This window comes from Typopeltis vanoorti, chromosome 8, assembly GCF_054136105.1.
Source record: "Typopeltis vanoorti isolate ZY-2024b chromosome 8, IOZ_Tvanoo_1.0, whole genome shotgun sequence".
Taxonomy (NCBI): Eukaryota; Metazoa; Arthropoda; class Arachnida; order Uropygi; family Thelyphonidae; genus Typopeltis; species Typopeltis vanoorti.
The window spans coordinates 55,526,881-55,550,823 of record NC_143556.1 but is presented as its reverse complement, the minus strand read 5'-3'; the positions used below and the strand labels follow the sequence as shown (position 1 = coordinate 55,550,823).

Genomic DNA, 23,943 nt, shown 5'->3' with positions numbered 1-23,943 from the left:
GTTTACTTAGTTACTTCTTCCCCATGAAGGAACAATTCTGTATTTACTCGAATATAGCTTGCACTTTTTTCCTCCAAAATGAAAGTTAAAAAATCGTGGTGTGAGATATATGCAGGGATTTTTGGAAACTCAAGTTTTCAGGAAAAAATTAAATTGACATTTATAATTAAATCCTCAGTATTCATTATAATTTATAACTGCTTACATTTTTTATAAAATGGATTCATTTAAATTTTAATTATCAACGTTATTTCCATGATCGGTCGCTCACCTTCATCACTTGATATATTTAAATCTTTAGCTACATTGCTTCTGTAATTAAATTAAAACAAACAGTTTCATTATTGCTTACCCTTTGATTTTGGAATCATAAGATCACCATGATTTAAAAAAACCGATAAGGGTATGGCTTATCAAGAATCTCCTATTTGCTATCACTACTTCCAATCTCGAGAGCAGTTTCCCTCATGTGCATTGTCAAGGTCATAATACCCAAATATCATCATCTTCACTCCCATCCAGGGCATTAGAGATGCTGGTGTTTTTTAAAAAAAAAATGTTGGCAGTTATTTCTGGTGAAATCATGTCCCATGCTCTCAAAATCCAGTTACACAATAGTTCTAATGATAGTCTCGTAATCTTCCCTGCTGGAGTCAGGTTGTAGCCACCGGCTGCTATCCACTCTTTGCAGAATTTTTATACATAGTCCTTGAATGGATTGTTGACTGACACATCGAAGGGATGTAGACAAGGTGTAAGATCACCAGGAATAATGGCCACATTGGTCTTAACACCCGAAAGTTGTTTTACTGTTCAAGTCCTAAATGTCTGCGGAAACTATTCGAGGAGAGCCAGTCGTTGAAATAAGGCCACTGGCCGTTTGTCCCAAACTGTTCTAATCCAATCTTGAACCATTGAAGTGTCCATCCACCCTTTTTATTGAACTCTTACATGAATTCCAGGGGGAAAATTTCCCCTTTGGCATTGTTTTCCTTTAGAATATTTGTAAGGAGGCAACTTTCTTCCATCTGAAGTAATTGCGAGCATGATGGTGCATCGCTGTTTTCACTTCCAGTTGTGCACATTATTGCACTTTATTCACTGTTTTCTATTATTGATGTGGCATGTGAAAATTGAGGGGTGTTTGATCGGCATTGACTATTTATGATAACATATAGTTATTGCTCTTTCTAAATTGAATCATATAGAGATGAAAATCCATCACTTTATCCTCGAAATATTTCAACATTCTTTGGCAAAGGGATGTCCTTCGACGAAGGCAAAGACTTTTCCTCACCATGAATCTCATGATCCAACTTTGGCTCATTTTCATATCTGTACATCTTATGGCACATTTATTTGTTTCACTATCTATTTCTTAAAGTTTTAAATATTTTTCATGTGCAAAACTTTTTAATACCTTCTTCTTCTCTTCTTCTTCCTAACATGGATTTTAGGTCAAGTGACCTGTTTTCCGGTCTCATGGTATCTCTTCCTTGGTCTTCCGATTCTTCTTTTTCCACTTATTTTGTATCTGTATGATATTTTCGGTAGTCTGCTGCAGGGTTGCATTTTCTTTATTGTAAGAATATAGTATATGTACATACCATATAAAATATGTGTTAATTGACTGTTTATAGTCAATTCTGGTTAAAATAGGCTATTAGTAGTTAAGTTTTTGGGAAGTCAAATGCTATACACAGATTTTCAAACAACGTGGGGTCAGTGCCCCTAACCCTCCGCGTTGTTCAAGGCTCAACTGTATATATGTTAAAAAGTTAGTCATCTAAATAGCATTCCAGCTTGAGAGAACACTTTCTTAGGTTTACTACTGAACTTCTCATCATTTTCTCATTCTCCTCTTTCATTCCATGCACCTCTGTATTTTGGAACAGACTTCCTCACAATTTTCATCAAGGACCACAACCCAAAGCTCAAATTACTTTGAAAAATAACTCATCTGTTAAGTTTCTTGAACTTAATAGATGACTTTTTTTTCTCTAATCACTTGTTTGCATGCTGCTGCTGTTATGCTCCTCTCTATGTAAACCACCCATTAGTGGTGAAGGGGGACCGCCCATTGATGGTACTGGTCCGTTTCATCCTTATTCTTATTCTGTGCTTTTCTTCCCGTATTCTTTGCTGTGCTTTTCCTGAGTCTTTTTTTTACAATCCTATCTTCCAGACCACCATCACTGGGTTCCAGTGCCCTGCTACTGTCTTTGCTGTGTGATGCAACCTGTGGATATTCAGAAAGGACAACTAGTAGTCTCACACTACATTGGCATCTGTTTCAGCACAGATGGTCCTGGATGGCCTGACCAGGATTATGGGTTTGCCTGCACTGATTAGCAGTGCTGCAATAAGTCTCCTTCTCCATGGTCCAGGGACAGGATTCAAAGCTTACTCTAGTGCTGGTATACTATCTGGGGGGGGGGTAGCCCTAGTATTCCACTCTCAAGTGCAGTCATTACTTTCCATAGAATATATGTATGTGTAGCCTTTGGTGGGTGGGGAGCTCTGGTGTTGAATCAGACTCCTTTGAGAATGAGTAAGTTTCATCCTTAAGTTTATCAGAGACCCTCAACAAGCTCTGACCATGTACAGAAACCATTGTAACACCAACTGAAAACAAAATTAAGAAACTAAAAAAAACATCATCATCAGCATTAAACATACCAACCTATTTAATATTGCATTCAAATGAAGATTGTCCACTTGGGAAAATGTCACCCTTCTTCATCCAGAAGAACTTTGAAAGGTTGGCAGGATCTACAGTCAGTGAAGAAACTCCATTCAGGGGACGTTATTGTAGAAACAACTCAGACATAATCAGAGCATTTCCTTTGTGCAACATCCATTGAGGGAATACTAATCATATTATCCCACAAAAGTTTCAGCTGTTTTTGAGGAGTAATATCACAGGATCTCCTTCATGTTCCTGATAAAAAGATCTGCTCCAAAATTAAAGAACAAAGAGACAGTCATAGGGATGGTCACTTGATTCCCACCAAGAATATCATCCTTACTTTCAGCACACCTAAACTATCACCAATTTTGAATTCAGAATATCCAACCTGCCCATTTTAGCTGTACATCTTGAATTCTTTGTGCTGCTCTAAATGTTAGAAGTATGGTTGTTCTCAAATTATTTGTTGTGGCTCTGCCATCTGTGTTCAGTGCTTCTTTAAAGATCACCAAAACAAAGACTGTAAGAGCAAAACACTGAAATTCCTTAATTGCAAGAGAGAGATTACAATGTATACGCCCAAGCATGTCAGAATTGGCAAGATGAAAAGGGAGATCCAAAAAAATTTAAACTAAGCAGAGCATCCCTTATTAGGAGGCAAGGAAGCAGTATACCATAAAAAGAAGCAACATCTAGTGATAAATCCTCATACATTGAGAAGGCAACTGTAAAAAAAAAAGTGTCAGTAGCAACCTGAATGCATATATCAATCCACCTTTTTACAATTACAATATCTCTGAAAAGTATGATTTGCTTGCTCTCTCTTAGAGCATTTCATCACAGAGAAAAATTGATACATGCTCACTCCTGAGGATGTGAAAAAAAAGAGAATGGAACTTGCATGCTGCAGTCAAAAACATGCCTCCAAACCGATTAATAAGTGGGATAGAGATTTCCATTTGAACACAAGAAAACAAAACAATTAGTGTACCTACCCTAGAGGAAGTTCAATTTGACAATGTTTTGGATATCTTTCCTGGCGAAGAAGAAAAGATACACACTGGTCATCCACAATTCTCCAAAGAAACAAAATCTAAGGTAAATCTCATAACATTGGAAGCCAGCTGATACCACTAAAAATAAATGGAAATATTTCTACAATAGAATTGTTTAGTGATGAACTGACATTATGAAATATAACAGCCGTGAGGGCAGGACAGGTAGGCAGACCTGCCTGCAAAGTAGTCGCTATCCCTGTACTTAGCCATATCCCTTTCCAACATCCCCCACTTCGCTTTTTTGTATGGGCAACCATCCAAAATAACATTTTCTTTCTATTTGCCTGTAGAATTTTCTATGTCATTTGAAATAGTTTGATTTCATGGTGAATTGACAGTCTGAGATATCAGTAGAAAATTCTGTTTGGATTAGGACAAAGGTGTCTTTAAGTGAAATTTGTAAATAAAGAAGAGACGTCAAAAACTGACTATTAAAACAGTGTTGAAGAGTCTGTACCAGACTTAAAGTGGGCTGAGTTTTTTCATATACAAAGAGATGTTGCCAGTGATATGGGAGTAGACAGTGTGTTTACTATCTGGCCCCATGGTCCAAACATGAGAAACACTATTCTTTCCCATTTGAAACAACCATTACTCAAGGATCCAATTTCACTCTAAAAAAATAAAAGTAGCAGCAGTCTGTTTTTTTTTTTTTTTTTTTTTTTTTTTTTTTTTTTTTTTTTTATGTTGCTCCCACCCAAATGATTATTTGCAAACCTCCTATAGTACATTTTTACCATGAGTGGGCTAAGGATGTTTTTTTTTTCTATTTTCATCAGTCATCAGTTATATATACATATATTTTTTGTATTTTTTTTAAAATTTAATTTTTTACATAATCCAGAAACACTGCTCTAGAGACCAACCTCCATATGGAACTTTTTCAAGTCAATTTAGGCCTCCAGTAAGTAGGGAAGTTGACTTACACCAGAAGATGAAATTCATCTCTCACCTGAAAACAATCACAAACATCCATGTTCACAGTGGGATTCGAACCGGCAGCCTGTTGTTTAGAGAATGGGTATTCTAATCACTTGGCCAGCAAAGATCCTAGATACCTTAGTTATATCCTTGACCTCCCAACAGTATGATATAAAAACTGTAGTCAACAGGTAAAAATTGATTAATTGCTCTGATAACACTGCACTTACTATTGAATTCAACCACATACAAACATCTTTTTAGCCAATGGCTACCACTCCCACCAGGTAAAAAGAATACTAACATCCCATGGCCCTTCCCCCTCCCCTCCAAACACGAACTACAACAAATCCATCACCATCCCATATATCTGAGGCACCTCTGAAAAGGTAGTCAAGATCCTAAAGAAATACAATCTTGTAATCACTTTTAAACGTACATGAGTGTATAAAGGATGCTAACTCCCTGTGTGGTTTTAAAGTTTAATGCAATCATATTTGTTGAGGTTAAGATAGTGAGGGCAGAAGCAGATTCAAGAAAAAGCCTCTCATCTTTAAATTTGCTTCAGTGGAGTAAGTGCGTTTTTCCAATGGATTCAGTGGCCCCTGCTATTTGGCCATATTGTAGCAAGGCCACTGAAGCTGTTGGAAAAATGCACTTACTCCACTGAAGCAAATTTAAAGATGAAAAGCTTTTCCTTGAATCTGCTTCTGCCCTCACTATCTTAACTTCAACAAATATGATTGCATTAAACTGCCTCTCATTTGCACAGTCCAATGACCAAGAACTCTCAGTCAAATCTAGTAATGGTGTAATTTAATGCTATAGGCCTCACTGTATTTCTCCTATTAATTTTCACTTACTGATGTAGTGCCTGTGTGCACATATTGATATTCGTGTATTATTCCCTTGATGATGCCAATTTAACTTTGGCAAAATATTGTAAACAGTATGCAAATCTTTTCAGTTTCCTTAAAAAGCATTACGAGTAGTTTGCTATTTAAAAGAATATTTTCTTAAATGCAGTTGATTAATAAATAACAGAAATAATCATTTTGAAATTAAAAGTCATTAATAAGATTAAGTTTTTCTGATAATACATAACTGGATTTTTTATTTTAGAGATTGATAAGTCTGTTTCCATAAGTTCAAAAGTAACTGAAGAAAAACGAGATAATCCATGGATTAACCCTGTAAAATTGTAAGTATATCTCAGTTTTTTAATATTGATTCAACTGAAAATGCTACATGATTAATTAATATATTTATTTAGCATATGGGTTAAAATACAAGATATTAATGAGCAAAATGATACAAATTGGCAGTCAGTTAATTAATCAATCAGTAGCACTGTTTAAGAATAAATGCAATACTTTCTAAGGTCTCCAAGGAGTGTGGTGGTTGTATGTGTGTGTGTGTGTGTGGACAGCACTCATTACTAATATGGTATCTGCACATAAGGGTCCAGAGTCTTCTCCATACGATTAATACCTCCTCCTCTTCAGTTTCCTGATATATATATATATATCCTCCAGGAATGTACAGGATACTATGACAGTACACACGATCAAGTTTACATTAATACTAATGTCCTGTTGACACCATTCCTCCAAATTAGATAATAGTCTAATTTTATTTTTTCCATTTATTGTTTTCTTGTGTGATTTTTTATGTCTGTGTTATTACAATTTTAACATTGTATTCCTGAGGATGCATCTGTGACAGAGATAAAATATTGAAACAATTAAACCTGCTGTTTAAGTATTTATCTTTGTGCTGCAGTTATTCCATTAAATTGTATTACTAGTGTAAACCAGCATCTAAGTCTAAATACTTGTTTGCTCACATCATCATTGTATATACACATATATAAAGAGAAGTGTAACATGCTATTATATACAGAAAAAAAGTGGCACCATGAAATGTTAATTTGGTTTTGGAAGAAATTTGAAATTATGTGGAAATTTGAAAAAGTATGTGAAAAATAAATAGGGTGAAGATGGAAAATGTTATGGAGGCTATTGAAAAAGCTTAAAAAAATTGAAGTAAGACTTGTAAAAGGAATTTGCAAAGTGTGCACCATTAGGGTGGAGATAATGCAGTGATTGATGGAACAGGGATCAAGACAGGATAGAGGTTGATGAACTCATTGCATTTCTGATATTAAGAAATTTCAATGTAAACATAACCATGAGGTTAGATGAGATATAAGCCAATTACAGCAAAGTGCAAGCAAAATGGTAGTGCCTAACTATTTGCTGGCCTGGTTGGCTGAGTGCTTAGTGTATCTGCTCTCCAGACAAAAGGCTGTGGGTTCGAATCCCGCCGTGGACATGGATGTTTGTGATTGCCTGTGAAAATACTAGGTGGTAGTGGGGAGTAGATGGCAATGATGTAGATGATGCGGTTCACTGTAGTTAGTGAATTGAGTGGTGGAGACGGAGAGTTGTAGAGCAGGTGCCCTCCCTTGATGACCCTTTGAACTCCTTGGAGGTGTCACGTAATAATAATAATAATAATAATAATAATATCTTATCACTGCAATGAAAACAGGGTAAGATAGTCCTATTGTATAAAAGAAGCTCCAAGAGGTAGCAAATTATAGATCAAATCAGTATCTGCAGAGTGGTGGTTTAGTTATTGGAAAATTTGGAAAATACTTTTTATTGTACCTATCTTGAATTTGGCTTAGCATGTTTGAGCATGCTAGCCAAATGTTTGAGTTTGTTACTGTAGCTGGCTTTATTGTTCTCTGATTCCTTAATGAAAACAGTCAGGGACCTTGTTTAAAGATGATTCCTCAGCCAGCATGACATTTCATTTTGTTATACTATTATTGTCTTCTGGTTTAAGTTGATGTAGAATAGTATCTGATCTGCAAAATCAGTCTGTCCTCCCCTGGTTAATATTCAGGTTGATACCTACAAACTAGTTGTACCTGGAGAAGATGTTAGATCAGGAGTCTCAGTCAGTTCACATTCCTTAAAAATTTACTGAGACTTTTTCTCCTAATTTTCTAGCTTTTACTCTTAGTGACATTTTATGGCCTCATTTGCTATTTGATCACAAACCAACCACAGAGGCATCTTTTGGAGAGGGATGCAGTGTTATTTTGTGTATACAGTGAGTGTTCATTTACTGTGATTGATTGGGACCAAAAAAATGTTGTAATAGGAGAATTCATGATTTGCAAGTGGTTTGGGGTTTTTGTGATAAAATTATCTGGATGTTCCTTTTATAATGATTCATATATATTAGATACAGATTGTTAATACATAGATATATATATATATACACATGTTGTTCTCTTTTAAAGAATATGTTTTCGTGACTAATATGTATGTCAAAATACAACTGAAAAGTACTTGACCATAGATGGCAACACTATCGGCAAGATTTTTTTTTTCTAAGTTGGTACATCTGTTATAAGCATCTATGTGAAATTGCAAGTCGTTCTATCAAGTATTCTATCAAGAAGTGTTGTCTGTATCCCTTGAAATGGATAAAATTGAGTATCGTGTGGTTATAAAATTCTTTGTAAAAGAAGGTTTAACAGCGAAAGAAATTAATTCGAAGTTCATAAAAGTTTATGGGCACTCTTCTCCTTTGTTTTCAACAATTAAGAAATGGGCTGCCGAGTTTAAATGCAGCCGTACCAGCCTTGAAGATGATCCACGTCTAGGACGTCCGAAAAGTGTAACAACACCAGTAATCATTGTTCAAGTGCATAATATGATATTGGATGACTGGCAAGTTAGAGTGTGTGAAATTGCTGAGACTATAGGCATTTCAAAAGAACATGTAGGATATATTTTGCACGAAGAATTACAAATGAAAAAGCTTTGTGCAAGATGGGTGTTGCACTGATCAAAAAACACACTTTCATGAAAATCTCTGAACAGTGCTTGGAGCGTTTTAACAAGAATGAAACTGATTTTGTGCATCAATTTATTATTATGGATGAGACATGGATTCACCGTTTACATCAGAATCCAAACAGCAGTCAAAACAGTGGACAGAAGCTGGTTGTTCAGTGCCAAAGAAGACGAAGCCAGTTCCATCAGCAGGAGAGGACATGGCATTGGTGTTTTGGGATGCTAGCGTTTTGTTTGTTAATTATCTTGAAAAGGGTAAAACAATAACCGGAGAATATTATTCCGATCTTTTAAGCAGACTAGATTAAAAAATTCGTGAGAAAAGATCTGGTTTGCAGAAGAAAAAATCATCTATCATCAGGACAAAACACCCACAAAGGTGTTTTGACAATGGAAAATTAAGGGATCGGCACTGTGAATTGTTGAAGTCAAAGGGAGCCAGATTTGGCTCTCTGACTTCTATCACTTCCCAAAACTAAAAATCCTCCTCGCTGGTCAGCATTTTTCTTCAAATCAAGAGGTGATTGCAGCTGTAGAGGAGTATTTTGCAGATCTTTCTTAGAACCACTACAGGGACTGGATAATGGCACTGGAGCATCGCTGGAATAAATGTATTAGTCTTAAGGGAGATTATGTTGAAAAATAAAAATAATTTTGAAATTATAAATTCATTTTTTCAGACCACCCTCATATACTTTCATTTAGAAAAACTTTGATAAGTATAGCAAAATATGTGAATGAAAGGACCCCCCCCCTCCCGGAAATGTGTTCTTTTGAAAACACAAAATATAGCATTTAGTGATTATTAACAACTGCACTAACAAAGCTCCTTTTATTTCTCCATCTTCCGTATTCTTTCTTTATGAACATTGATACGCCTTAAGTTTCTTTTTTTTCTAAATTTTCTCTTATATATGGTCTCTCCATTCTGTGGTTTTCTTAGGCTTGGTCTGTTTTCCCCTCAATTTTCATTTCATACATTCTTCTTGGTATTCGTTTTGAATTCATTCTCATATGTTTAAGCCACTTCAAGCTGGAGTTCACAAGAATTTCTTTAACACTTTTTACTCCCAAAACATTCCTAATATCCACATTCTTATTTTGTCTTTCCTTGTTTTTGCTAACATTAATATCAAAACTTTGATTTCCATTGCTTGTATTTTACTTCTTGTTAGTCTAATCTTTCTGCTGCATATGAGAAAATGAGGGAAAAAAAAAAAAGTATCTTCTGTTAATCAGAAGTCCTCACTTCAGTAGGACCTTAGTGTTCCAAAGTAGACTTAGCAAAGTGAAATCCTCAGTATCTCCTGATTTAAACTTCCACTAGAAAGTGCCTTCTCAAGTATTTGAAGTTTTCACTACTCTTCAAGACTTACTCATTGATCTGACATTAACTTGCACAATTTCTCTAAACTTAAAATCATGCTGTCACTTTTGCTGTGAATATACAGCAATCCCTCGATTAATGTGCCTAATGCATTCCTTAAAAAAAACAGGCGCATTAATCGAAAATGCACTAATCGAATATAATAACCTATAGGAAAATGTTTAATTTGTCCTCAGATTTCTTTTTTGACCCTTAATTTTTTTTATAAAAGAATTAGGGTATGTCTCGGGGTCTAGTTGAAGGAAAACCATGAAGCTGAAAGATGATAAAACATATTCAGAATACAAATTTATTATTCTGCTTCTTAACAAAGAATTGAGCTAATGTAGTTTGGCGAGTTCTATTTCTTTTTTTCATACAACTGGCAGTATGGCCCTATTGCCTCTTCTGCAAATTTTACTGGTTCTCTCTTCACCAGGGTCAGTCTCTAAGCATTGCTGCTTAAAAACTTTGATTGTACGAAAACTATTTTCAAATTGTTTCCGTGAAACCTCTTTGGGCTTGTCAGTGATTAAATTTTCTTCATATTCTTCAGGATCTTCCTGCCGTGCATCTAAATTTAGCAGGTCAGAATCACGCAACTTCTCAGAATGAGGTTTAATTAACTTAGATTCATTTGAAAAGCCTCTAAAATCATTTGCACAATGTGGACAAATGTGCTTCCAAACAGTTTGCATATTGCTAGCAGTAATTTCATTCGACTTTGCGACTTTATAACCAGGTTGAGATTTCTCTGATTTGGCTAGAAAAGTCTTGGAAAGCATTCAAAATAAAGGCTGGTTTCATTGACATTAAATATTTATTGATCACAATAGTCCCTTTCTTACAGAATTTTCTTCAAAATCTCTGGATATCTCCTTATCTGGACTTGCAGGTGATTAGAACATTATGTAGACTATTTCTCTTTTTGAAAAGCTCAAATCACCCAGCACTAACATGGAATTCTTCTTCTTTTCCATCATTGATAGCTCTTTCTTTCCAGGTTACAAAGACACAATGCTTTTGATTTAATAAGGCCAGTGTTTAGCGAGATCCGTTTTTGGTTACATCTTCGATCCATGTAAAAAGAAGTCTCTCTAATTCAATCATTATAATACTTTGATTTCGAGTGCATGCATGATGAACTTGAAGCAGCCTTACCTTTCTCTTTGTATTCAGCAGTTGATTCACCCATTTTTTGTGTTCTTATCCTATCTTTGCTCTGGACTCACCTTGTTCATTTTTCTTTATTATTCCAAATTTTTCTTCCAATGAGATTACTTTTCGAATCATTTTCACACTTCTATTTTTTGCTCACTAATTCTTTTACGATTAAAGATTAGGAAAATAATTTAAAATAAAAAAGTAAGGAAAACAATTGCACGAGATATGATCAGCAAAATGCTATGTAAAGAAGATTACCTAAATTTTGGTGGTAAATTTGGAACATAGTGTACATAGAAATAGTGTAGTATGCAATTAAAAAATAACTTTGTAAAATGTTTCAAATCGGTAACTAAATTATTTCATTCCTCGTGAGTGATTTTTTAAAATAATTAGCCATAAAAAATGTATAGATCGAAAATTTTTAAAATCTGTAACATTTATTTTTAAGATGTATATAGGTGCACTAATCGAATTTGGTTTTTTGAAAAAAAATAACGCACTAATCAAAAACACACTAATCGGGGGCGCATTAATTGAGGGATTGCTGTATAACTGATAGTTCTGTGGTACATACTGTTCCTTTTGCCTAGTTTCTTCTATAGCTCTTTTTCTGAATGTGCCGAAATCGCTGCATCATATGAAAACAGAGCTGTTTCTACTTTCTAGTAGTTAACTGTATTTAGGACACTATTTATCATCACAGTGATCAAAAATGGAGATAAGGCACCTCCTTTTTGCAGTCATTATTATGTGTAAACCACTTCATCATCAAATTCCTGATATGTATCCTAATTGGCAACGTCGTTATGAATAGGTAACATGGTCAATGAGACTCTTCTTATTTCTTGCATCTCTTTTTTTCTCTTTCTTTCCTCAGTTTTCATTTCATGTGTTGTTCTTGGTATTCTTTGCGAATTTATTCTCATCATATATCTAAACTTCTTCAAGCTGGAGTTCACAAGTATTTCTTTAACACTTTTTACTCCCAAAAACATTACTAATATCCACATTTCTTATTATGTCTTTCCTTGTTTTTGCTAACATGAATGTCATCATCAATTTCCTGATATGTACTCCCAAGGGTTGTTCAGGTTACTAGGACACCGCTGCATGATTAAGTTTACATTATTATTAATCTCCTATTTTCCTCCAAATCAATCTATTACCTGTGAACACTCCAGTACTGTCATATCTAACATTTCATTCTTCTAAGGCACTTATGACTAAATCAATCCATCTAGACCTTGGTCTTCCTCTAAGTCTTTTCTTGCCATCTTGGCATCAAACACCTGTTTTTGCTAACCTTTCTTCACCCATTCTATTTAAGTGGCCAATACTACCTTAGATTAACTCTGCTGACACATTCTTGAATGCCAATAATGTCAAGTTCCTTTCTAATATCTTTATTTTTAATATGATTCTGCTATTGATTCACTCCTCATTTTTCTCAGCCCTCATATCCATGGTCTTGTTTTCTCGTCTTTGATGAAGTGCTTTGTTTCTAACCTAACTCCTCAGATCCATAACTTAAAATACTGTCTGGTATACTGCTAGTTTGATGTTTTGGCTAATTTCTCTCTTATTCGATATAAATTTATTCAGCATGCTGTCCACCATAGCGGCTTTGATTATTCTATTGTCTATTTAATTTTTTATTTCATCATCATCATCAAATTCCTGCCATGTACCCTCAAGGGGTGTACAGGATATGATAGTACTACATGAAAAAAATTACATCATTATTAATTTCCTATCTACAATTTTCCTCCAAATCAGTCTGTTACTTGTCAAGACTCCAACATTATCAGATCTTATATTTCTATCATCTAAAGCATTTTGTACCGTATCAATCCACCTATATCTTGGTCTTCCTCTGGGTCGTTTTGCTGCCAACCTGGCAGAGAACACTTGTTTTGCTAATCTTTCCTTGCCCATTCTGTTTAAGTGACCATACCACCTAAGATTAGCTCTGCTAACGCATTCCTGGATGCTGATAATGTCAAGTTCTTTCCTAATATCCTCGTTTTTAATATGATATTGCCATTGATGCCATCTGTTCATGCCTCTAATCTTTCTCAGGACTCTCATATCTGTGGTCTCTAGTCTTTGGTCAAGTGTTTTACTTCTGACCCAGCTCTCAGATCCATAAGTTAAAACTGGTTTGAACACTGTCTTGTACACAGCTAATTTAGTGTTCCGACTGATTTCTCTCTTATTCCATATGAATTTATTCAATTGCTTCCCACCATACCAGCTTTGCTGATTCTGTTGTCTATTTCTATGTTTAATTTACCATCTTCAGTAAAAATCGTGCCTAAATAGCTGAAATGTTTTACTTGTTCCACAGGTTCTCCATTCACAACACAGTTGATATTTTCAATGATTCTGCCTATTTTCATTGTCTTTGTCTTTTTATTGCTGACCTTCATACCATATCTATTACAACAGCTATTCAATTTAGTCAGAGAATCTTGCAGACTTGTAGCAGATTTATTTAGAAGTATAACATCATCACCATAAAGCAAAGAGCTGACATTAACATCTCCAATTTTGATATCATGTTTAAGTAAGCTGTCCTACTTTGGCCAAACAGGCAGGACAGCTAATATCAGAATTTCAGAACACAAGGACTACATCCGGTTTTACTAATATAGCCGCTCTGTCTTGCAGATCATGTTCTGGATATCCGTCATAGAATACGGTGGAAGAAAGCCATGATAATACACCGTAGCAGTATATACACAGTAAATGAGGACGAAGCAGGAAGCTATTCTTTCTCCTAAAAGTTCTGATGGTGCCCCTAGTGGGCAATGTAGGTATTCTTGGCATTTGCGCTGAAGGTCTTCTGATGTAGGTTTCCCAAATTTGGGGCAGTCTCATGCAACCAAATTTGTTGAGATTCGGATTGTTTCTTAGGGCTGAGGCTGATTTTTTATTTTTACTTGTTATGTAGGATCCCCATTCAGAATGCAGCTGAAGTTTTCTATGCTCCTACCTATTTTCATGGTTTTGGTTTTGGTCTAATTTCATATCAAATTTGTTACAGCTATCATTCAATTTAGTTAATGAATCCTGGAGACTTGTGCTAGATATGTTTAAGAGCATTATCTGCATAAAGCTAAGAGCTAAGTTTGACATCTCCAATTCTACTATCAGGTGAGATGCCATTTTCTTTCATAATCTGATCCATGTAGATAATGAATAAGAGTGGAGATAATGTGCATCCTTGTCTTACTCCTGATTTTACATCAAACCATCTTGATGTATTTCCTTCAGTTCTAACTGCTGACTGAACTTAAATATAGACTATGTGTTTTCTCATGGAAAGGCTTAGACATTGGTTATACATGCTTACTAAATAGCTTAAGGAAATTACAACGTACAATAGAATATACATTAAAATAAATTTTAATACACTTCCAATATTTCGGCAAAGTCACGTTGCCATTTTCACAGGAACTTCGAAACAAAACACGTGCACGCAAGCGCAATACACAGTAAATGAGGACGAAGCAGGAAGCTATTCTTTCTCCTAAAAGTTCTGATGGTGCCCCTAGCAGGCAATGTAGGTATTCTTGGCGTTTGCGCTGAAGGTCTTCTGATGTAAGTTTCCCAAATTTGGGGCAGTCTCATGCAACCAAATTTGTTGAGATTCGGATTGTTTCTTAGGGCTGAGGCTGATTCCATGAATAGCCTTTCTTATCTTAATTTGCTACGGTGTATTATCGTGGCTTTCTTCTGCCGTATTCTCTGACGGATATCCAGAACATGATCTGCAAGACCAGAGCGGCTATATTAGTAAAACCGGATGTAGTCCCTGTGTTCTGAAATTCTGATATTAGCTGTCCTGCCTGTTTGGCCAAAGTAGGACAGCTTACAGCTGCAAGGGACCTGGTATACACCAGGTAGGTCTAGGGAAGGAGATTGGTCTTTAGTGGAGCGGATAAGTGATGCCAATTTTCTATATGGTCTGTAACAAGAAAGTCAAGTCATGTTTTTTTAGAATTTTTCTCATTTTTTCTGAGGTGTGCCTCAGATATAAGGAATGGTGATGGATTTAGAGTAATCCTTGTTGTGAAGGGGAGATGGGGGGTTGTGGTTTATTGGTTTCAATATATTTTTTTTGGGGGGGGGGTAGCCATTGGCTGAGAAAGTGTTGAGAATGTGGTTTAGTTCTGTGGTTAGGGCATTGTCATTTGAACAGATAAGTTTAGCCCTGTTGTGTAGTGTCTTAATAACTCCATATTATTGTGAAGGGGTGGGGGGGGATTGATGGTGGATGTATCTGCCTGTGTGGGTGGGTTTTCTATAAATTGAGAAAACCAAGGTTCCATTAGGCTGATGGGTGATTAGTGTGTGTCTAAGAAGGGAAGGCAATTGTTTTTTTCTTCTTCCAGGGTGAACTTGATTCTGGGGTGTTGGATGTTTAAATGTGTTAGGAAGGAGAGGAGTGCATCAGAGCCATGTGGCCAAATAGCGAACACATCATCAACATAGAGAAGCCATATGGTTAGTTTTTGTGGGGCAGAGTTTAAGGCTTTCTCTTCAAAAGTCTCCATAAAAAAGTTGGCCAAGGGTGGGGAGAGTGGTGAACCCATGGCTGTCCCCTCTATTTGTTTGTAGAATTTTCCTTGCCAAACAAAATAGCCTGAGTGCATTGTGGACGGAAATAGGGCTGTGATGTAGGGAGGAAATTTAGCTTGGATTAGCTCTAAGGATTCTTTGAGTGGGACATTTGTGAATAAGGAGGAGACATCAAAACTGACCATTAAGTCAGTGTGTTGGAGTGTAAGGTTTTCTGTGCTGGCTTTGAAGTGGACTGAGTTTTTTATGTATGAAGGTGTGTTGCCAGTATAGTGTGTGAAAGCTTTGGCCAAATGTTTAGCTAGTTTGTATGCGGGAGAATCAATGCCATCCACTATGGGACGTAATGGCGCATTTTCTTTATGTATTTTTGGGAGTCTATATATATGGTATGGAGTTAAACGGTTTTAATTTGTTAGTGACTTTTACAGGCCAAGAAGTGACCTTCTTAAGGAGACTGTGGAGTTTTCTAATTTGTGAGTTGGTGGGATTGTACTCCATAGGGAGGTAAGTAGGCCTGATCTAACAATAGAGCATTAAGCTTACCTATGTAATATATTTGGTTAAGCAATACCCCTTTATCCGCTTTGGTGATTATTATTTCCTTGTTTTTCTTTAATTCTTGCAGAGCTTTGAATTCCTTATTGGGCATGTTGGTTTTTGGTAGTTTTACCTAACCTAACCTCCCTATCAAGTACAATCCCACCAACTCACAAATTAGAAAACTCCACAGGCTCCTTAAGAAGGTCACTTCTTGGCCTATAGAAGTCACTAACAAATTAAAACCGTTTAACTCCATACCCCCCCCCCCCCCCGTATATATGGACTCCCAAAAATACATAAAGAAAATGCGCCATTACGTCCCATAGTGGATAGCATTGATTCCCCCACATGCAAACTAGCTAAACATTTGGCCAAAGCTCTCACATACCATACTGGCAACACACCTTCACACACAAAAAACTCAGCCCACTTCAAAGCCAGCATAAAAAACCTTACACTCCAACACACTGACTTAATGGTCAGTTTTGATGTCTCCTCCTTATTCACAAATGTCCCACTCAGAGAATCCTTAGAGCTAATCCAAGCTAAATTTCCTCCCGCTATCATAGCCCTATTTCAGTTCACAATGAACTCAGGCTGTTTTGTTTGGCAAGGAAAATTCTACAAACAAATAGAGGGGACAGCCATGGGTTCACCACTCTCCCTACCCTTGGCCAACTTTTTTATGGAGACTTTTGAAGAGATAGCCTTAAACTCTGCCCCACAAAAACCAATCATATGGCTTCTCTATGTTGATGATGTGTTCGCTATTTGGCCACATGGCTCTGATGCACAACCAACACCCTAGAATCAAGTTCACCCTGGAAGAAGAAAAAAACAGTTGCCTTCCTTTCTTAGACACACACTAATCACCCGCCAGCCTGATGAAAGCTTGGTTTTTCTCAGTTTATAGAAAACCCACCCACACAGGCAGATACATCCACCATCAATCTCCCCCGCACAATAATATGGAGTTATTAAGAAACTACACAATAGGGCTAAACTTATCTGTTCAAATGACAATGCCCTAACCACAGAACTAAACCACATTCTCAACACTTTTTCTCAGCCAATGGCTACCCCCCCCCCAAATCCAAAAAATATTGAAACCAATAAACCACAACCCCCCTCCCCCCTTCACAACAAGGATTACTCTAAATCCATCACCATTCCCTATATCCGAGGCACCTCGGAAAAAATTACAAAAATCCTAAAAAAGCATGGCTTGACTTCTTGTTATAGACCATATAGAAAATTGGCATCACTTATCCGCTCTCTACAGACCAATCTCCTTCCCTAGACCTACCTGGTATATACCTGGTCCCTTGCAGCTGTAAGCTGTCTTACTTTGGCCAAACAGGCAGGACAGCTAATATCAGAATTTCAGAACACAAGGACTTCATCCGGTGTCATTAATATAGCCGCTCTGGTCTTGCAGACCATGCTCTGGATACCCGCCATAGAATACGGTGGAAGAAAGCCACGATAATACACCGTAGTAAATTCAAATACGAAAGGCTATTCATGGAATCAGCCTCAGCCCTAAGAAATAATCCAAACCTCAACAAATTTGGTTGCATGGGACTGCCCCAAATTTGGGAAACCTTCATCAGAAGACCTTCAGCCCAAACGCCAAGAATACATACATTGCCCACTAGGGGCACCATCAGGACTTTTGGGAGAAAGAATAGCTTCCTGCTTCGTCCTCATTTACTGTATATTGTGCTTGCATGCACGTGTCTTATTTCGAAGTTCCTGCAAAAATGGCAACATGACGTTGCCGAAATATTGGAGGTGTTTTAAAATTTATTTTAATGTATATTCTATTGTATGTTGTAATTTCCTTAAGCTATTTAGTAAGTAGACTGTGTTTCTTTGTATAATGTTCCATTCACTCCATATAATTGTAGTGTTTTGAAATCTTTTCTCTAGGCATCTTGTCGTTTGCCTTTTCCAGATCTACACTACTTAAATACAGATCCTTGTCATATTTCCATAATTTCTCAACTATTTGTCTTAAAGTGAAAATTATCTTGACAACCTCTGTTTCATCTGAACCCAGCTTGTTCTTCTCCAAGTTTCTCTTCCACAATCTTTCTCAACTTCTTTTCAAGTATGCTTACATAAATTTTACTTGGAACACTTAGTAGAGAAATTTCTCTGTAATTCTCATATTCAGTTTTATTCCCTTTTTTATAGGTATTATGGGTATTTTATAGGTATTTTATTGGTATTATGAGAGCTCTACGCTTTTCATTGGGAATTCGACTTTCTGACCAGGCCCTCTGAATTACAATGTAGCCACTACAAAACTTTTATAACTCCATACTTAAGCATTTCTGGCTGAATATCCTACTTCAGCTGTCTTTCCACATTTCAAATTTTTGATGGCTTATTTTTATCTCAAGTATTGAAATGTACTCCTCTTTTTTGCATTCCTCTTGAAAATTTTCTGGTATGATTCTGTCTCTGCTTCATTCATTTAACAATCTTTCAAGGTAATTATTCCAAATCTCTAGGATATCCTTATCTTCAGTTTTCATGTCACCTTTATCATCTTTGATTCCTTTTACAGTGCTCTTTCCTCCTTGAGACTTGTCAAGTTCCTTTCTAATATCTTTATTTTTAATATGATTCTGCCATTGATTCACTTTCCTACATAACTACATAGCTACATTTACACACAGCTTAGTTCTCTTAATTTTCTTTGTATTCTTTTAGGGCATCTGCTGACTTATTTGCTAGGAACTTTTGGTATGCTTTCTTCTTTTCAAAAACTGCTTCTTTAACTTGTTCCCACCATGGTGTTCTTATTTTTCTATCCTTGCAGACAACTTCACCACTTATATCCCTAGCTGAATCAATTAGTGTTTTCTTTAGAGTTTGCCACTGAGACTCTAAGGTTTGGTTCTTGTTTTCAATTTGTTTAATTTTTCCTTCAATAATGTTTGTATAGTCGAGTCTGCAATTTACTTCTAAAGGCTGCTCAACTTTTCTTTTTAAAACTCTCTTATGTTCTGTTCTTTTCAACGTGATGTCCATTTTTATTCTGCTTAGTACTAAGTAAAGGTCACTTCCAATTTCAAATCCTCTGTACACTTGAAGAAATCACTATCAACAATGACATAGTCAGTGAAGCTTTTCTTATTTCTTGTGTCTTCTCTCCATGTCAACTTGTGCATATCTTTATGTTGAAACATGGTGTTAGTAATGACTAGTCTATGTCCTGAGCAGAAGTCCAGGAAATACTTACCATTATTATTAGCTTTGCCCTTTCTCCAAATTTTCTGAAAATGTTCCTATATGCTTGGTGGGATTCATTCCTTACTCTGCTGTTCAGATCTCCAAGAAGAACCACTTTTTCTGCTTTCTTTATGTCAGCTGCCTGTTCTAATAACTCAAAAAATTCTTCCACATCTTCCTTGGAATAACCTTCTGTGGGAACATAGGCACAAATAAGTTTCATTGTCCATGTCCCCATTTTGAAGTATGCCCACATGACTCTACTTGAAACTGCCTTCCAATCAAGAAGTTTATCTTAATGTTTGGTATTGAATACTATCACTACTCGTTTTTCTTTGATATTTATTGCCTGAAAATAACATCCTATATTTATTATTATTATTAATTAGATCTTACACAAATGCATATGCTTTTGCTAACATGAATCTCAAAACTTTGATTTCCATTGCTTGTATTTTACTTCTTGTTAGCTAATCTCTCTGCTGCATATGTGAAAATGGGAAAAAGCAGCATCTAGATAATTTTATCACCATGTGAATTTGTGAGCATTTTTATGTTGGAATATGGTATTAATTATAACTAATCCATGTCCTGAACAGTACCCTCATGTACTTACTATTATTGTTAGTTCCTCTTTTCTCCAAATTTTTCCCAGAACATTTCTATTTGTCTCGTAATCATTTCCTACTTTACTGTTTAGATCTCCAACAAGGGCAAATTTTTTCTTTTTTGCTGTGTCAGCTGCTTTCTCTAATACCTTGAAAAATTCCTTCACTTCTTCCTTAGTAGAACCTTCTATGGGATCATAGACATAATCCAGTTCCCCATTGATATTTTCCTACGTCACTCTTGTGCTATTCTAGAAAATTATCTTCATATTTGAATACTGTAGCTACTCCTCCTTATATTCAGGTAATAACAAGATGTTATTTTTGACATCTCACCTTTTTTTTGTCTTCTTTGTTTTGGTAACACCTATTATGTTGATCTGGTACTTATCCAATTCTTCTCTTAATTCCTTTTTTTTTTTCCCATAATTTATAATTATGTAGTCTCCATAATTTCCATTATGGAGACTACAACCGTATTAGAAATAATTATTTTAATTTCCTGACATTTCGACATTCATATTAAGGTCATCATCTGGAGTATACACATATTGTTGTGTCATCCATCTTGCTAATTGATCCATTTATGTTGGTTAGTTGGATCTATTCTTATTTCTTTAAATTCCGTTTTTATTTTGTTAGATGCCGATTGATACTGATCCGAATATAAGGAAATTTATATTATACTACACCACCCTATAATCAGATTAGTCTATATAAATAAAAGGAATCAATCATCAACTAATCTTTGCAATCTCGATTTATACAGGCCAAGGTTAATATTATCATTTAAGGCTTCGGCAAGGTTCGAATAAGTTTTATGAGCAGTGCAATGAAAAAAAATCAGGCAAACAACAAATTGAATTCAATAAAATAAACATTTAATACAGGGTTATAGAACATGTACATTTAAGCATAATTTTCTAAGCAAGATAATCTAATTGAACAATATTCACAATATCTCTGAGACACTAGTAGCCACTCGGTTTGGTTTAAAGATTAAAGTTAAATTTTCAGATCTTATTCTTCAGTGCTTAAATACTATTATCACAACTTGTCTCTATTCAATATGATAATTCAATTATTTTATACATCAACTTAGTTCATCATAACAAACATAAAACATTAGGCATTAAACATTCAGCTGTCAATTCTATATTCTTCCGAATAATTGAAAATGGTTCACACAGTTCAATGTTCCAGAAGTTTACAGTAATTATTCTTAAGGTAGAAATTTCTAATTCTCTCTTAGTCAACAAACACTTAATTTAATTATGAGGCAGTTATCATTTCAAGGGGGAAACACTTTAAAGCTCCATACTTCGGCTATTTTTAGTAGAATGCCACAGTTAATGTTAAGATATATCAGGCGGAGCTAACTCTTATTTCTTCACACTGAAATACAAAAAGGACAGCTCTTACCGGGTTACACCTTTTACACTGGATTTACTATAGGCACACTTAAAACTGTAAACTATTACTTTGAAGGTAACACTATTCAAAAGAAATCTTCACTATAATAACTGAATTATTAAACATAGAGCTTCACAAGTCATGACGCACTCGTTTTAAGTAATTTACTTATTCCTTGTGTTGAATTTTTTTCTTGACAATTATTCATAAGACTATTACACTTTTTTTATATAATCTTTGTCAAGTAGCTTTATTTTATCCTCCTACATGTTTTGCCAATCTTTTTCTATTAGCATCCTCAGGAAATACAAACTAGTAAGCTAAAATGAAGGTTACAGACTAGGTTATAACTGATGGTTCTAATTCATACAAAAAATTGGTATTGTGCGTGACAATGTGCGTGTCTTGTTAACGTGATTTATTCGTTATGGCTCATGACGTAATTGTTATGAAAGTTCATTTCTTTGATGTTTAATGATCTGATAAAAGTTTTCCAAATTTCTGGTAAAATTAGACCTTGATTCTTGTTTAGGTTTTCAGTTTTACGGATGACTGTAGCTGCTTCTTTAAAGGTTCTTGAATGGTAGTTATCTTCTATGTATGGCATAAGGCTCTTATCCCACTCAATGTGATGGTTAGTAGAGGCAAAGTGGCATGAAAGGCCTGAAATGTCTTGTCTGTTATTTCTGACATATCCTATGTGTTCTTTCTTTCTCGTTTCAAAGCTTCTAGAGGTCTGACCTACGTAACTAATACCACATGAGCAAGGTATATTATATACTCCAGAGTACTTGTAGAATGGGTGAGGATCTTTCGGTGATCTTAAAAATTTCCGAATAGTGTTGATTGGTTTGAATGCCACTCGGATCTTATGTGGTTTTAAAAGGTTAGCTAATTTTTTGGAAAGGTTGCTGACAAAAGGAATCGTAATTGTACTGATGTATTGGACGTCATCACGTTGTCGATGTGGTATATCAGTAAAGAGAATCTTGTTATAGAGTCTTTTTGGGTAACCATTTAAAGAAAGTTCTCTGGATATTGTGGTTAATTCCGTTAGTAGATCATCCTTGCCTGTCGTATACTGTATAGCTCTTTTCTTGAGACTATGGATAATGCTAAGTTTCTGAGCTATGTGATGAGCTGAGTTGAAATGGAGGTAACGTCCAGTATTTGTAGGTTTTCTGTATACTGATGTGTACATCAGTATACAGTATACAGATAGGTTGATACTATTATTGGATTGTTTCTTTATTAAAATGTCAAGGAATGGCAGTTTTTTATCTTTTTCCATTTCTGATGTGAATTTGATGGTATTGTGGAAACTATTGATTTGCTTGAGATAATTCATTAGTTCTTCTTTCGTATGATCCCAAACGATAAAGATGTCATCTACATATCTGTACCAAATTTTTGGTTTTGGAATGATCTGGGTTAAGATTTTTTTCTCTAGATCTTCCATGAATAAGTCAGCACAAGGAGGTGAGAGGGGGCTACCCATAGCTAATCCAGTGAGTTGTTTGTAGATCGTTTTTTGCCAAATAAAATAGTTAGAAGTTAAACAGTGATTGAACAAAGTAGTGATGTTTCTTGGGAACAAGTTGTCTAAGATGTTGATGATTTCAACCACTGGAATGTTAGTAAACAGAGATGTAATGTCCAGGCTTGCTAGTATATCCTCTTCAAAAATAGGGATGTTTTTTATTTTATCTATAAAATGTTTTGAGTTTTTAATATAAGTATCCGAGACGTGAATGCGTTGTTGTAAAATCTTCGCAAGATACTTGGACAGTTGGTAAGTGGGAGAATAGATTCCATCAACTATTGGACGTAATGGTATCATCATACTCAAAGCTGACAAAGGTAATAATACAGTTATATTAAATACTAAAGATTATGAAGAAGAAAAAATTAAAAATCTATTATCTGACAGGTCTGTATATGAAGTTCTCAGTAGAGATCCTACCACCAAAAACCATAATGACACCAATGAATTATTACATGGAATGAATAACTGGCCTATAGAAATTATAAAAAAACTAAAATCTATGCACCCACTTACTCCTAGATTGTATGGCCTTCCAAATATTCATAAAGAAGGTATACCATTTATACTTAAGTCTTGCTTAAGACATGGTGGATTATGTTAAATGTGAATGAAGTATTAAAACATAAAAATATCTTCATTCACAATTTAGCAATATATATATATATATATATATATATATATATATACAGAGACAAGCTATATTGCATTTCACACAGTATGCCAAAGAGATAATGATTTAATCAACGGTTATTCTACTTGCCTGACCTCTAGTGAAGAAAAATAAAATAAAATAATTACATCAAAGCTATATTCTCTTTATGACATATACACAGTTTTATTACAGCTAAAGTGATGTCCTAATTTAACATCAAAGCTATATTTTCTTTATGAACAACATCAGAGAACAATTTCATATAGACAGTTTTATTA

The 23,943-nt window shown here is 35.3% G+C and overlaps 1 protein-coding gene across 7 annotated transcripts in view; it reads left to right on the top strand.

Annotated features, from left to right (window-relative positions):
• Positions 1-23,943, top strand: part of LOC150104005 (uncharacterized) — a 534,288-nt gene that overhangs the window by 189,665 nt on the left and 320,680 nt on the right. For all 7 annotated transcript variants that reach the window (XM_090397243.1, XM_090397238.1, XM_090397241.1 and 4 more), the window contains exon 12: positions 5,791-5,869. In XM_090397243.1, coding sequence (XP_090253369.1) covers positions 5,791-5,869 — 79 coding nt within the window. The remainder of the gene's footprint in view (positions 1-5,790; positions 5,870-23,943) is intronic.